General features: G+C 42.3%; 1 protein-coding gene across 4 annotated transcripts in view; it reads left to right on the forward strand.

Moving 5' to 3' along the window:
- Positions 1-17,111, forward strand: part of SEMA5B (semaphorin 5B) — a 282,708-nt gene that overhangs the window by 257,527 nt on the left and 8,070 nt on the right. For all 4 annotated transcript variants that reach the window (XM_069780967.1, XM_069780963.1, XM_069780966.1 and 1 more), the window contains one exon: positions 805-1,010. In XM_069780967.1, coding sequence (XP_069637068.1) covers positions 805-1,010 — 206 coding nt within the window. The remainder of the gene's footprint in view (positions 1-804; positions 1,011-17,111) is intronic.

Genomic DNA, 17,111 nt, shown 5'->3' on the forward strand with positions numbered 1-17,111 from the left:
TCCCATGCGGAGAGATCTCTGTAGGAGGCTTTTATAGTCCAAGATTTTTCTGTTTGAAATATTTGCACTGTAGCTACCCCGCTGGCACATGCCTGCAACTGCCTTCCTATCTTTGCAGTTTGTGGAGAAAGCCAACAAAGAAGAGTTTTTCAAGCAGTTCCCCCGTTTCCTTTGTCCATGTTATCTTTCCATTCCCCTGAGGACCTCTGTTTCACTGTTAGCGGTACAAATACACTTCGGAGGTAGTGCAGACATGGCCAAGGCAGTGCCACCCTGTGAATAAACCAGAATGCTGAGCACACTTGGATTACACAGGGGAGGAATGTGTATCTCCCCCACCCCATGCACAGTCCCATAGGCATTTTGGGCAGCCGACAAAAAGGGCTTTCCCCTCCCTTCCTTCCCCTTCAGAGAAACGCTGAGCATTTTTATCCCCTTATTTCCATGACATGCACATGCTTTGGAATCCATTAATGTGCATTGTTTGTACGGCTCATTTCTTTAGCTGTCAGCTTAACATAATGTTTAGTTTCAATATCAATAGAGGGGAGAGAGGAGAGACAGGGAGGGAGCTTTGAGAAAACAATGCATAAACCTGTTAAACTGCACAAGGCAGAGCTGCAGTGGGGAGACCAACTTGCAGGGAGATTATGTCAGTTAATGTTAGAACGTAAGACTGTGGCTTCAACAGCTTATTAACGTTGATCCCGAGATGTCATAGCTCTGACTTGCACCTGTGGTCTTGTCAGGGGAGGGAAAAAGGCTGTTCTTTAAAAATAGCATCTCTTGTCATTTCCCTTGCAGGTTTTAGTCTCATCCATCTGATTGCCACTGGAGTCTCCTGTTTCTTCGGCTCTAGCCTCTTAACATTTGTGATTTACGTGTACTGCCAGCGCTGTCAGAGGCAGTCCCAGGAGTCGACCGTTATCCACCCAACAACTCCCAACCATCTCCATTACAAGGGCAACACAACCCCCAAGAATGAGAAGTACACCCCTATGGAGTTCAAGGTAGGGTACTTGATGAGAAATACCACAAACAGCTTGATACTACCTGAACAGATTCTGTATTTATGTCACGGTTGGAATTGGGTAGGTTTGTGTTTCTTTGCCCAGCTGTTGGCATTACACGTGGGGTTGAAGGGGCATTTAGCTGTACTGTCACAAGGGGTTAAAAAGTCCCATTACTGCAATGGGATTTTGTTCTGTTTCACGGTCCTGATGAATGCCAGTCTGGCAAGTACATACCAAGATACTCCAGCCCATTCTGACTATTGTATGTATACATATTGTCCTCTAAGAAATCAGTAAGAGCTCAGTTCAGTGCATTGTTAGTGTGTGGTAAGAGGAAACGGAGGGGAGGAAGAATAAAAATGGAAACTTCATTAGAAAAATAGCTGGGAAAATGCTTATTGGTAGGATGAGATTCTGGAAATGCTTTGGGAACTACCAAATTGGAAAGGATGAGAAAGCAGAGAGGGTTCTGCCCCCTCTATCAGTGCTGGACAGAACTTACCCCAGGCAGCTACGTAGAATTCAATGATAGCAGCAGAATTGGGAGCTGAAGCCTGAGGAGAAGATGAGTGTTGAAGTGGCATGCTCTGTTGGCATGTCTGCTTGCTAAAGAGAACACCACCCATTATCTGAGCAGATAGGACTAAGGGTGCAAGAGACAATACACTGAGATGGTAGCGCATTGTTGTATTTGAGCATCAGTCTCCAGGTGAAGTGTGGGATCAGAGAAGTGAGCAGTGGGATGGGTGAAGGGGCTTCATGTCACCATGGGAGGGGCAGCCTGCCTCAGGTCACTTGAACAGTGTGGAGCATCACCTGGGACATGAACACAAAACAGAAGGAAACCTGCAGCTGCTTGTTCCTTCGTATAGCTATGTGCTGTTGACATTTTGGTTGTCTGTTTCTGCTGATCTGGCCTGGCTTCCGACTGAGCCCAACAATAAGATCAATGGTGGGACCGTTGCCATAGTCTAAACTCCCTGGGTGTTGGGGACTGTTTCTACATAGGGATTTTATAATGTGTCGTGGTTTAACCCCAGCCAGCAACTAAGCACCACGCAGCCGCTCACTCACTCCCCCCGCATCCAGTGGGATGGGGGAGAAAATCAGGAAAAGAAGTAAAACTCCTGGGTTGAGATAAGAACGATTTAATAGAACAGAAAAGAAGAGACTAATAATGATAATGATAACACTAATAAAATGACAACAGTAGTAATAAAAGGATTGGAATGTACAAATGATGCGCAGGGCAATTGCTCACCACCCGCCGACCGACACCCAGCCAGTCCCCGAGCGGCGAATCCCTGCCCCCCCACTTCCCAGTTCCTAAACTAGATGGGACGTCACATGGTATGGAATACACTGTTGGCCAGTTTGGGTCAGGTGCCCTGGCTGGGCATGAGAAGCTGAAAAATCCTTGACTGTAGTCTAAACACTACTGAGCAACAACTGAAAACATCAATGTTATCAACATTCTTCACATCCTGAACTCAAAACATAGCACTGTACCAGCTACTAGGAAGACAGTTAACTACATCCCAGCTGAAACCAGGACATAATGCTGGGCACAGGATGATTCCTGATACATGGCCATGATTTGCAATGTGAATGCACATCAGAACTAAGAGCTTGCATCTAATAATTTGAAAAGAGTCGATGTTGTTTTGGTGTTTTAAAGGAAAACAGTTTGAGCTGGAAAATAACAGACCAGTTTGGTAATAAGCATGTGCTGAATTCCTTGTGTTGGGCATTGCAGCCCCTCAGAAGATCCCGCTGCCTATAAATGCAGTCTCAAAAATATATTTCCTAGCAGCATAAGGCTACAGTTGCATACAGTTTCATAAGGGTGCAGCATCATAATGCAAGTCAGCATGGATTTGTGGAAAGTAAATCATGTCAAGCAAATTGGATTCCTTTTTTAAATTAAATAAATATTGATCTAGATAGGAGGGAAGCAGCAGACATATTGGGATTTTCAGAGGCTTTTAACAAAGTTTCACAGGATGTATTATTCTACACACTCTGCATATAGGGGTTAGGTAATAAATTATTAAGACAGGTAAAGAACTCGGACCTGATCCTGGAAGCTTCAAACTATGGGAGTAATCCTTTCAGTTATGCGAACAGTTGTGGCAAAGTCTGTAGGAAGACCCAGATGAGAAAAGCTTGCAGGAATAAAGAGATGAGCAAGAGCATCCCCTTGTTTCTTACATAGCAAACAATGAAGAAAAGAGACACATTTATTTTTGTGGCCAAAAGCAGGTAATTACAGGCATTGCGTTAACAGTTTCTTCATGCTTTGTATTGTGCTATCATGTATTATCAGATGATGCTAAAATAGGAAGAATGGTCAAAATTTAGAAGGATGAAGTTGTTCGCAGAACGATCTTGATCAATTGGGTAAATGGATTATGAAATGCAGTATGTCTATGCTGAGTGGTGCAGTGGAGTAGAAGTAATAACAAAGCTAAGCAAAGTTTAAAATAGCAGCAGATTAGTTAATGTAGTATCAGGAGGGAGTTGACCTCTTTGATAGATCCATCTCTGGATACTTGATCTAGTGTGTAGTAACAGTGAGCAGCTGTTAGAGTCTTCTTTCGAGGGACATAAAGAGCCTAGGCATTAGATCAAGTTTTGAAAAGTCTAGTTTATTTAAAGGAAGGCATTAGCTAACTGGAACTGTATGAGTTAGGCTGGGGGGAGAAGGGACTTGGACACAAGGAGAGATAGACCAGATGGGGCTTATTTATAGAATGTTAGGAAGTGAAGGAGTTCAAGTGAATAAATCTGCAGTCATTGGACAGACCAAAACAAAATGTTTAGGAGCGAGGGGCTACTTGCTAAGAAGAACTCAAAGTGATACTCTTTCAGTGTGGTGAATGAGGCAAAGAGATTTACAGAAAGGGTAAAATCTGTTTATCAAGTGAAGCCCCTTTTCTCTATTCCTGTTGAATATTTCCTTATGTTTGTCTTCTCTATTGTCCCTCCTCTCTTAAACTCTTGCCTGAAAATGTCTCATTTAATACTACAAATTTGCCACCCCTCAGTGTTCCATTGAACAATGTAGCATTAGTGCAGTAAGAGAAAGGCTCTGTGTGCTCTGTGCTGTGTAATTACTTACAGAGCTTGTTATTAGCCAGCTTTAAATTTAGGAATAACTGGCAGATTTTTCTAAGGGTCAGGAGGGAGTTTTTCACGCCTTCAAGGAGCATGTGAGGTCTTATTGTGATGCTACACAATTAGCATGCAAACGACGGAGGAGCTAAAATTCACCTTCTGGAAGATGGAAGGTTGGACTGAGCTTGGATATGGGCCCATGTGAATTGAACATGTGTAGGTATGAAAGAAAGTGAAAACACCTGAAATTCCAGATTCTAAACCCGAGCAAGTTTCTATTCAGCAGGCACCAAGAAAACTGCCCCAAACATTTTTTAAGTAATGAAAGCAAAAGAATCATTGTAGGTTTGTGTGTGTGTGTGTGTGTGTGAAATAGTGAATAAATCCATGATTAAGGAAATACATGGTGTGTAGACTACTTTTCAGTAACGGAAAATGATAATACACAGTGACATCATGGTAGCAGAAGGCTGAGCATATGCACAAGTCTATTATTTTCCATTCTTTGATAATAATAAGCCTTCTGCAACCGTCTTTAGTTTGTTTTCATCTTGAAATATCTCTGCTCTCCAACCAGCAGGTGAACACAGTAGAAAGTGTGGCAGTGTTACATTCAAATGTACAGCAATGAATGCAAACTCATAAATCAAGGTGAATTTTATATGAAGGCAGATTTTAATGAAGGAAGTGCTAGCTGATATGAGCCTTGTTGGACATTTCAGCACAGCCATGCAGTAATGCAGATCAGATGTAAATATCATACACAATGGTGACCTATTGATCATTTAGCTGATGCTAACTTGCCTAGGCAGTGTTCTGCAGAAGAGTGTTTTATTTTTGCTGGCTTCTTTTCCCTTCCTGTTTTGCTTTCTCAAAAATGCTGTGAGGTTTATTATTAGCTATTTCAGCCATGATGTCTTAAAAGATTTCATGCATATACATTTACCAGCAGCACGTTGATTTTTATTTGTTATTCACAGATTGTAGGGGAGAGACCTTTTGGGTCACCTAATAAGCAGTTCATGTTTAATTAATTGGTTAAAGTTCATACAGCACTCTGACAATATTGAAGACTGTGCAGAACAAGAGCATGATGAAATAAAAATTATCTGCTTTTCACGTTTTGGCATGATGGGTTACAGAACCACCTACAACCTTCCCAGTACTGCCATGCCGATTAGTTAATAGCTGGCTATCAAAGCAGAGAGAGATCCTCTTTTTTAACATCTTACTTCAGCTACTCAGTGACTTACTCATGTGAGTTACTTACTAGAGTCATGCTGATGGAAAGCCAGATGATCCTGCAGTAGAAATGGGAGGATGTTGAGGTCAAGGTTGAGTCCTTGTGAAGTAGGAGCTCTTGGAACAGCCACACATAGAGAAAGGGCTTGGACTGAACTTCTTCCTATTGCTAAATCCTCCACCAATAAAGAGAGCCAACATTTTATTCTACGCGCGATTTGGACAGACAAAGACGTCTGCACCTTGGTCCAAATCCAAAATCCAATGGCCTTTGGATCAGGCTAGATGGGATTAGCGAGAAATGTAAGTTTGCAGAATGGTTATGATGATGATTCTGCAGATTTTCTTCTCGATTGTGCTGGACAGACCTCCCTATGTCCTTCCTTCCTTAAACACAGCTTTAGTCATGAGTCACGTACTCAAACTCTTGCTGTAGTGATGCCTCAAATAAGCTGAGGAAGCACCTGAGCATTGCATCCGCTCGGGGCATCACTGCTGCTCTCGTAGAAGCTAAGGGCCAAGCACTGAAGTCGTGCTCAAGCAAAACGGTCATTTATATCAATGAACAAATTTATTGTGGGGGAAGATGAAGTGAGAGCTGAGTGAGATTGCCAGATATGGCAATGAAAGAGGGAAACTAAATATTTGATGTATCACATGATACCTGAAGTTTCTAGGAGGACATCAGAACAATAAACATTAACTTCAGTAGGACTGAGAGTCCTGCACTTGTGCAAAATTATACAGCAAATATAAATGCAGCTAACAGAAAATGGGGGGAATAGTCAGTAGGTCACTTTTGACTGTATAAATTAGAAGCTGCAATGAATATTTTTAATAAAGTGAGAACAATGCTGTTGAGAATCAAATAACAGTGCAGAGAAGACACCACTTGTGAAGGACTCCGGACACCATGATCCACACTTCATTACTAATCCCAAATAATTTAAGGCAATAAAATACCAATGTGGATGGCTGCGAAACAGAAACCAATTCTGTCTTTGGAAGAAGAATCCTTCTGAATAAAAGAACAGGCTGGGTGTTTGGTGTGGCTTTCAACATTGCAAAAAGAAATAAAGCTCAGGGTATAGGAAAATGGATCCCTGTATGGATTTTAAACGTCTCTCTCTTGGTGATGGTCATTTTCATTGCTGCTGAAAATCACACCTTTTTTGTAGTAGGGAGACAGCCAGTGGTTCAAGTTTAAATGAGCTTTAACTACTGTCAAGTGCCCTAGAGGAATGTTTGTCTAAGTCAGCCTTTGTCTCTGAGGATGTTTGTTTCTCTCTGCCATGGAGAACTTAGGGCTTCAGTGTCCTATCGCTTGATTTGATATCTTGCTACTTAAACTAAAATTGGCTAACCCATTTGTTTGTAGTGATCACAGCACATACACTGATAGCACTGTGATATAAACTTTTTTCTTTTCTTGGTGACCCTTTCACTGTGCATCATTCGAGCCCCAGAAAGTGGCTGTAAGGTTCAGAAATAAGCCAGCAGTTGATGATACCCAACATCGTCAATAAGTTATCAACAGCGTCCCTTAGGTATTTGCTTTAGCTGTATGGCATTTTAGAGAGGGATTTAGCTGATGTAATCAGCTGGAATAAATAAATACATATATATATATATGTATATAAAAATATAGTAAATCAGATTGAAACATAAATTTTGCTCCTAGTGAATTTCATGTTTAACAAAGACTATTTCCCCTGAACAAAGTGGCATTTAAGAGCATTAAGTGCTTGAATAGTAGAGTACATATTTTTAGTACTTACCATGAGTATAGTATTATTTGAAAAAGAATAGTAGGGGCAGGGGGTTGTATTGGCAAAGGAGCATTGTGCCCTTTCTTGTATGATCCTGCAGTTGCAAATGTCTCTTCAGGGGACTCTCAATTTACATAATGCCTGCTAGGAAGGGAAAGCAAGAGAGCTTACTGATGGGGAAAAAAGGATTAAGTGGTGCGTCTCAGTCAAAATCTATTAGTGTCTTTTCTCCCCTTTATATCAGTGGGTCAAGTCAAATTGAGCAGTCAAGCATGCCTGGAGGTGTGGCTGTCCTAGGAGGATTGTGCCTGTAAAGCGATGTGCATCTCTTGGAGGTGTCCTCACCCCGTGGCTGCAGTGGCTTGGCGGGTTGCTGTGTGCAAGTCACAGATATCTCCCTCTCATAGATACATTATTTAAGCGTAGGGGAAACTGCCAGTTCAGGTCTGAATGTTTCCTTGCTCCTGCTCCCTCTGGGATGCTATCCAGCTGCTCGCAATGGTTCCCAAATGGGAATTGGTCCCTGCTCCATCCACTTTTCATACAAACCCTTCATTACTTCGCAGGGCTGTTGCTGCTCACCGTGGGGTGGGAATCCACATTGTTCCTCCTCCCTCACCATTTTGAGAGAGTCTAGCTTTTGGGGTGACTTTTTGTTTTCTTCTTTAAGCCATATTGAGAAATTTTAAGTGACGCTGGGGGTGGATGCTTCATATTCATCCTGTCATGTTTTTCTTTATTGACTCAGCCTTGTCTCCTCCTCCTCGTACGACCAGGCGTATCTCCTCTACACCCAGGTCAGGGATATGGTCCATGCTCTGCCTTCTTACAGGCTAGGCTAGTCATCATGGATGCTCACACTAGCCTTTCTTTGGGGTTGTATTACTGCAGCTGTGATAATCTATGGATGTAGGCAAGACAGGTTTGTAGGCAGACAAGTTTTGTTCTGTTTTGGTTTTAATTAGATCAATGAGTATAGCTGGAAAAAGTGGGCAGGTTTTTGAACATGTGAGCTGCTATTTCAGACCTGAAGACAGACAGATCTGTTCAAAAGTTTATCTGATTTTTCCAGCTACACTAATTGATCTAATAATTGATATTACCTTTTTCTTGCAATTTTTGCCTTTCCTAATTTCTCTGAGGTTGACATGTATCTGCCCCCACCCACCCACCTGTGCTAGAAGAAGGAGAATTAAATGAAGAAGAACTGTGGCAATGGGAATAACAAAATCACGCTGCACTGACTGTTGTGTATTTACATGACTTCCCCCTACTGGTCAGAAGAGGGCTGTTTCAATCATACCCTAGACTCATTTGCTTCAAGTTAAGGGTTCTCCCTTGGTCCAGGTGCTAGAAGTGGTTCTTCCCTCCTTGTCTCCATGAAGCTCTGTCTGGCAGTGTTAGGCACATTAGCCAAACTGGGAAATCCTCAGTGCCGCCAAGATGTGCAGGAGGAATTAATTATGTGTTTGCAGAAGAGTTTAGAGAGAGCCATGGAAGAGGCAGGGAGCTAAAGTAAAGGGAGAGGATAATATTAGACAAACAATAAATACCAGAAAACATACAACCTTTGTGGTACACTTGGAGGGGAGCTGCCTCGCTACTTTTCTGGAATAGCTCCACCAGCGAATAACGTCTTTTTAAGTAGACTTATAAACAAATGGAGCTGCATGCTTACAAAATAAAGATAGCTGTGTCAGTATTCAGAACTAGAACTCAATATCCAGAATGTGTTTGGCAGCTCTGAGAGAGGCCGAAATACCTGAGCTGTTCTTTCCTGAACCATGACCGCCCTGTCCTAAAGAGCAGCTGAGAGCTCAGGGCTGCTTAGCATGTGCTGGCTGCTGCCACGGCACAGGCTGCACAGGCTGCAGCAACACTACATCTATTGCCACTTTTCCCTGGTGCATCATTTATATATGCACGATAGGTTTGGCGTAGTGTAAGCAGGAGTAGCTCTGCCTGCATTCCCCTATAGCTGGGGGAATCCTCATTAAGTCAGCTCTAACATCGTCCTGAGATTTGGCACAAAGCATGTGAATAAAGAACTGAAAATCTGTGGATGAAGGAATCTAGATGGACCGTATCCCAGAGTCTGTGAGAACCAGCTAATGAACAACTCCAATTACCTTTATAAATATCACGGATCTTGGGCAAACCCCCAGTGCCATGAAATGCAAAGGTAATACAAAAGCGTTTGTAAGAAAGCAGGCCAATTTCCTCCCAGCTAATTGAGTCACTGTTACGCTGGTGAAGTCCAATGCACTAAAGTCACACAAATAACTAGAGTAAGTCTGTGTGGGAAACGCCAGTTGGATTTGGGGGTAAGACAAAATATCTGTAAGCATGCAGGCCCGCAATCGATAGAGTACACCTGGACCTTCCTCATTTAACAAAGCATATCAACAGGGTGTTAAATCCCGCTTGGTCTTTAAGATTTGGCAGAGTCAGGGCCATACTAGAGAGCGAAACCAAGAGAAACAAATGGGATTGACTCAACTGTACTTTCATCTACAGCAATGGAAACTCATTGAAACAAATCTGTGTCAGTGTTAATACACAGGCAAATTTGAATTAATATTTGAAAGGCAACATATCACATACCCTGATGAAATGAAAGGTGGTTGGGCTGAACTGACAGCTGAGGCGGGACCTAATGCTGAGCAGGAAGAAATCAAACACTTATCACTTTTTGCACAGAGTTTCAGCATTAGAGAACGAAGAGAAAGCACAGGTTGCATAAGGGCAGATTCCCAGCTGGTTAAAAACGTAGCTTTACTGGTCCATGTGCCTAAAGAAAAGAGGATAGTATTGGTGTCTTAAATAATCTTGTGATGTGTAAATAGAAATTGGCTTGGACAGGAATGCTGCTGTAGAGATTGAAACGTGGCTAATGGACTGTGAACATCGGGCAATCGTTAATGGGAACATACAGGGCTATGGGGAGGAGTTGTTTGGGACACTGCAAGCAGGAATGCAAGGTTTGGCTTTATTTAATACCTTCATTAATGACCTTGGAGAGGGTGCAGTCAGTGTGTTAATTAAACTAGCAGAAGATACTAAATTGGGAGGTGTGTCAAAAAAACAGCCACTGGTATAGACATAATGGAAAATGACCTGAGGAGGTTATAAATGTAGAGAGGAAATAACAAGGTGAGATGCAACATGGGGAGAAAACAAAGCAGTCTTGAGGAAAATAATCAAAAAGCAGCTATTCAGAGGGTGGGAGATATTTGGAAAGCAGACTATAAGACACTGAATGGAGTTAGCAGATGGCAAATTAGGCCCAGTTTTCACTTTTATTTCTATTTTTACTACTTTTTTTTTCACCACTGCAGTTACACCTTTGCAATTCTTAGTCTAAATGTAGCGCTGTGGGCTGGCACCTGGCTGCATGACTTGTGTTGGTAATTCAGCAGAATAAGCAGCTCTGAGACCATCTGAAAACTCAAGGCTGCTTGCTCCAATATAATTGCAATGAGGCAGTGAGGACTGCCTTTCCTGGACAGACCTACAGCCAGTCACTGTGGCCTTATTAGTTACCATCAGCTGAAGCCTGGTATAGCCCAGTTGCTCTAGATGATCATCTGCACCCAATTTGAACTATTAAAGTTAGTTTTAGAAGGCAGTGTTTATACCTCTGGTGAGTTAGTCTGAGTAGTAGAGCATGCAGAAGGGCAGGTCCTGTAGCTCAACTGATGAGCCTCTGTAGTAACACTATTGTATACATGCGGGATGCAGGAAGGCCGTACACTGAGGCATAGTAGTGCAGCAAGGAGACAGTTTACACCTTCCCACGCAGCTGAGATCATGTCTGCTATATCCTGTGCACCAGCTATATTGGGAAGCAGCTTGGGGCAGCACTGAATTCCTTTTTTGTGTCTGGACGCCTCGTCATGGTGTTGCCACCATCAAATTACTGGCAAGCCAGGGATAAATAGCAAGCGTTAGGCTAGACACCTGCACTTGCCAGTAGGAAGATTTCCATCAACTCCTTGGACTTCACTTTCCAGTTCAGAAAAATACTTAAACCTGGATTTAGCTCTAAGCAGGGACTCACTTCAGTTTGCCTTACTATTACATACAGTTTGTTTTGTCATCTTACTTATGTGCTTAAAGTCAGAGTTGTGCCAACGCATCTTTCTGACAATGGTCCTTTATGTTGCCAGCTCTGAAGGTTTTTATAAGTTTAAAATGCCAGTAATATAACCTTACTCCCTCTTAAGTATAAGGATAAAATAGCTATTTTCAAACAGCTATAGAAAACTGTAGCTATTCATTTTCTTATAATTGAATGTTAGTTCCATTGTCAACCTGAGCACATCTACAGATGCTGCCATCATTTGGGGGTTGTTTAATTTATTTACCAGTAACAGTGAACAAAGAATTTCCAGTCTAAAAATATGGTAAGCTTCCATCCAAAAAGAACATGCAATCATAAGTTTAGTATCCCAGTGGGATTTTTTGTATCTCTTTTCAAGAGGAAAAATCTTCTTATATAGAAAATAGGTTCTTCATCTGTACATCTACACTTCACTGTAAATCCTGCAAACAGCCTTATTGAATTAATCAGAAAAAACTCAATAAATAAACCCTGGCCACTGCTACCTTTGACTTCAGTATAGGCAGTGCTCAAGAGATTTTATAAAAGCATCAGGTGAGATTGTTTAGTGTTAAGACACTAAGCAAATTTTTAAGAAAGATTGGAAAGAAGAATTGTTAAAGTCTTAAAAATCACTCTTGGCTTGCAGTAAATACATGGGTCTCATAAGGTCTTTCTGGCAACTTTCCGTCTTTCCAGGGACATTTGTAATGCATAGCTCAGGAGGCACAGCAGTGTTATGGCATCCAGTTGATCAGAAGAAAGGGAGCATGTGGGTGGGCCAGACGTCATTTATTTTCTTGGTGTCAATTATTGCCAAAAGAGGTTATTTTAGTTGTATGGTTTATTTTGTTGAAATGTAATTATTATGCTAATTATTTCCAAACTTACTGGTTAATTATAATTCTGAGATCTTTGCCTTGGTACTTCCAGAGATGTACAAGCTGTGGGAAATATTTCATAATATTAATATATTTCCACAACCCTAATTGATTTGGTTAATGTTCCTAGAAGGCAAAAAGTAACATCCTTTAACAAGAAGGCATGGCTAGCTCCATAAAACAGCTGATCTGCATCGAAAAGGCATTTTGCTCAATCTGATTTCACTGCAAGAAGCAAATTACTTAAAAGGAGCACAAAAGAACCTAAATGTTGGATCTTGGCTTCATTACATCATTGCACAATTCCCTTATCCCTCCATTTTCCTGGGGGGTGAGGGGGAGTAATGGCCATCCCACTGTTGCTACAGGAAGTCTGTTGGATGCCGTTCCAAGGAAAATTGGAAAGGCTACCTCAATTCTTTTAGGGCTAATTGTGTAACGGAGTTCAGTGGGAATGTTGTCCTTGATTTCTGCAGAGGCAGGATGCAGAATGCACATGGGCTTCATTTGGATACTGCTAAGAGGAACAGATTGACTCCAAAGTTGCCATCTGCTACCTGGACCCTGATTTTAGACCTTCACCTGTGTCCACAGTGGATGACCAGGGGTAGCAGTGATTGGAGTTGTTACCCTTAGTCCCTTAGTGCCCGTGCTCAGTTTGTGATGAAGGGGAAGTTTTTCTTTGTAGTACACTGGGACGTTCAACATTACAAACTTGCAAGATGGAATCCTGCAACTATGCAGGCCTGGCACAGGTGACGCATCTCTGATGAGTCATGCCCATTGGAAAGGTGCGTGCTTTGTTTTTCAGCCTCTTCAGAGATTGAAGTGGTGATAATTTAACCATAAATGCTAGACAGAGTGGTTTGAAGCTGCCTGGGAACATCACCCAACTTTTTCTTTCTTCTTTTTACCTTTTTAAAGAGGAAAGTGTCACGGGTGGGAGGTGGAAGAACTGAAATGACACCTGTCAACAGAGAAATAGTGGAGAAACTGTGAGGTTGGGGGAAATTGTCCTTGCTCACTGACTTCCCAGGGACTGTGGTGCTGCATAGCTGGTGAAGATTAACCTACAAAACTCTTGGGAAACTTGCTGACTCTTCCCCCACACCACCCCCAGAATAGAAAAGAAGATCTGGAGCTCAAAGAGAATGCTGAGCTTCAGAAAGCTGAGTGCTTTCTGCATGAGAAGATTAAGGAAATCTTGCCATTGCATGTCATCCTGTGGGAACTACTTTATGGTCCTTATTTTGGTATTAGTTGTATGTGTATCAGATGCTTTTAGAAGCACCCTTTTCACTTTAACTTCTCAAAAACTATAGGGAATTCCTTTTAATTGGGGGTGGGGAGATGTTAATCTTTTTAAATCAAGTTTTGAAATTTTCATGACTGTTGATTGAAAATTGAAACATTTGATCTGTTTATGTGTGTAAGAAATGTTTATACAGCTTATACATGCAGCTGTAGGATGGGAGTAGTACTGAAAGTCCCATACTGTTACGCATGAAGATGTTTTGATACATCTGGGAGAATGTAAGCAAATAGGTCAGTGGATTATGACTTAATGATTTGGAGCAGAGGCAGAATTTGGGGGAGTCGTGGCAAGGCATTGCTGGAGAAAAAGTAACAAATGGAAAATCTGAATGATCACTTAGGCTAAAAATACCAGTGGAGAAAGCTGAACAAAGTTAAATGTATGCATATGGCACAATACAGTCATGTTTAACACATCCAACACTTGGCTCTACCTTGGGAGAAACAACAGCCTGCGAGTGCATGTCAGTATTTTGCCTCCGGTATGAATACCAGGGGGCAGAGCAGCACACAATGGGGGGATATCTAAAGTTTTCCCTCAGACTCTTCCAGTTCTAACTAATTGATGATACAATAGCAAGAGTGATAACAAATTGTTTATGTATTTCTGTAAATATTGAAATACGCAGGATTCTGTGGTGCTTGGCATAGACATGCAATTCACTGGCAACAAGATTGGACCTTTTGATTAGTTGACAGATCACATATAATGGAGAAAGCTGCTGCTGTTTCACATTCTCTTAAAACGATATCCATCTTAGTCTATCCGAAAACATCCCTGCTTGACAAAGCAGAGCTCCTGGGTCAGAGAATTCCTTTAATATATTAATCATATGCCAACACAACATAATTAAGGGTCTTTTAAAGAAAACATTTGAAGTTGTGCCTGCTTTTGACTGATCCACTCGGTTGGGCTAGTGTGTGCTAGTGGCTTACCTCCTGCTAACAGGTTCTTGAACTGAGGTTAGTGGTGAACAGACCAGAAGAAACAAATTATATCAAATATGCCAGGATGGCATGGCTCATACTGGAAGGGAGGAAGCAGGTAAAAGTATTTGATTGATGCATGTTGAGCTTCTAGTTATTAGTTGAATGGAGCACTTTTTCTAAGCACAGCCCACAGGTTTTCATATTATCTCAGGTTATAGCCTCTCCTTTTATGGGGAATATTATGCTTGCACAACTATCAGAAGCTTCTTTCTTCTCAAGGCAGTGTAGGACCAAAATGACGGCCTGAAGTATGTTTCCCTCAGTGTTTGAAATACATAATGTGTATGGCACAGAGATTTTGCACCAAGTGATGTTCCAGCAGTAAACGTTGATCAGGCTTTTGGTTCTTTCTGATCCTGCTTACTGAGCAAAGGGAGGCATTAGTGTTTGATATGGGAGGGAGCAGACAGCAAGAAGGGGAAAATACAGGTTGAGTGTCAGGAAAAGTGTCATCGGTAAGGTCTCACAGGTGCTCAGATGACTGCACATCTCCCTGCAGGGTGCAGGATGGTAGTGCAGAATGGCTCAGGCAGCAAAGGCAAGTCTGTCTTCCTCCTCTGAAACCTCTACTGAGGGCAGCCTGAGCTCTAGGGCTCGCTGTGCCGCTTTAGTCAGCTTAGTTACTGCAGACACAGACAAGTCCCTGCAAAAGCACCGAAGGATTGTCCCTTCTAAGAGGACTTACAGGGCATTGTCTTCAGCAAACGCTTCTTGGCCACTGTCAATATCGGCAACTTGGCTCAGAGGTGGCTGAGGTGAAGAGGCACTCGTAGGAGTTGGGCTGTGAGCAAAGGTCTGGTCTGTGTTAGTTTTTGTGATCGACTGTAGTTGTGTGGTGGTGACGACTCTTGGCCTTTCCTGTTGGGACTGATAAATATTGGTGGGAACACCTATGGGTGCAGCAGGCTGTTTTCATCCCACACACACTCCAGTGAGTTCAAGTTGTCAGGAGGCTCTGACCGTGGCAGCATAACCCATATAGCGTTGTGGGAATATCTTCTGAAGGGAAAGTCGTTGGCCATCTCTGTACTGTCACAGCAAAGACTTGCAGGACAAGATCAAGGGTTAAAGCTCTGAGTAAAACGGCACGGGAGCCCACCCAGAGAGATTTAACTGCGCGCCTCTTCTCCTGCAGTGCATGCATGTGTGTGTGTGTGTACATCTCTAAAATTCACTGCTGCCTAATTTCCCTTCTTCAAAATATCAACCAATTTCTAGTGCCGAGGAACCTAATCATCTATTTATTAAAATGAGACAGACAATAAGTTTGTGTGGGGAAATGTTAAGGCAGTGCACATTGATCATGCTGATTTAGGACAGTACTGCCATCACAGCGTTTCTGGAGACAAATTCTCTGCAGCTAATTGCATTATAAATTCCGCTAAACCATTTTCATAAGGTATTTCCCTAAGATATAAGCCCTCCATCAAAAATAAAACTAAAAAAAGCAAAGGAACAGTTGTGGGGTTTTTTCCCTAATTAAATGTTATATGAAAGTAAGACGAGAGAGAGGAAAAAATGCAAATCATGTTAATTAAATGCAAAGTCTGTTGTAAGGGCCTAGTTTTAAACTCTGTGGGACATGTTGAAACTCATACAGATTTTCCAAGTGAAAGCCAAAAAAGTAGAGTCCTGAGGTCTTTGTCCTCAGATCAAGATGGTCTTGGGCCATCCCAGGTCACAATTTTGATGTCACCAGATTTCAGAGGTGGTAATCCTGGCATGTCATGAATCTTAACCGTCCCAAAAAGTGACCCAGATGAGGCCTGGATGCTGGACCACCTTTAGGAGAGCCCAGAGAGTGCGGCAATGGGACTCAGCCTCTTCTTCCTGCTGTGCTGGACCATGGCCATGGGGTTATGCTGCCTGCAGTGGGTATCCTGGGCTAGAGACACCGATAGGAAATAGCAGCCATCGTGTACAGCCAGTATGAACACCTGTGGTGTTTGCCAGAGAGCAGTTCCCCCAAATACTCAGTTGTAGTACTTAGCAGAGTGCATTTTTACAGGGGATCTCCAATGTTTTTATCAAGCTGGGTCAGAAGACACTGAAGCACAGAGCAGTTAATTGGATTTCCCAAGGAAGCATAGCAAGCAGCGGAGGACTGAGCCTGGCTTCCTTGTTTCCCAGCCTCCAGCACAAAGCAGCAGACTGTTGCTCACACTATTTTAATATTTCTTTGGGTGACTAGGAGCAAAGCATGACATTTCCTTTCTTCCTTTCATATTGGAGGGCACAAATTCTCATTCATTGGAAATATTTGTCACTTTGAGCATGCCTATACAAATTCTCTCTTTGGTTCCTACAAGTGATGTGAGGTGTGAGCTCATTTTAGAGACTCCAGGCAGGGAGAGATCGCAATCAGACCAGGAGGAGGCTGGGTCTCCTCCGTTTTTCATGTATGAGATGTTTCAGGTAGTGCCTATTTCCAAAAAAGTTATTTGGTAGTTCAGCAATTGGGAAATTTCTTTGCCAGGGTGCTTTTGCCATAGGAAAGCCTTTCCTCCTAATGTCTTGTATGAAGCTGGGGGTCGCAGCTCCTGGGGTAGCTGTAGCTTTCAGTCTGCTATCATCGGATTAGAAGAAAGCATTTTCTTTTCTTCCTCCTCCTCTCCCTCTCCCCATGCAGTAAAATTATTTGATTACAAAGAAATTGAGAGATAAATGTACTGCCTGTGGTCTT

This window comes from Haliaeetus albicilla, chromosome 4 (genome assembly GCF_947461875.1).
Source record: "Haliaeetus albicilla chromosome 4, bHalAlb1.1, whole genome shotgun sequence".
Taxonomy (NCBI): domain Eukaryota; kingdom Metazoa; phylum Chordata; class Aves; order Accipitriformes; family Accipitridae; genus Haliaeetus; species Haliaeetus albicilla.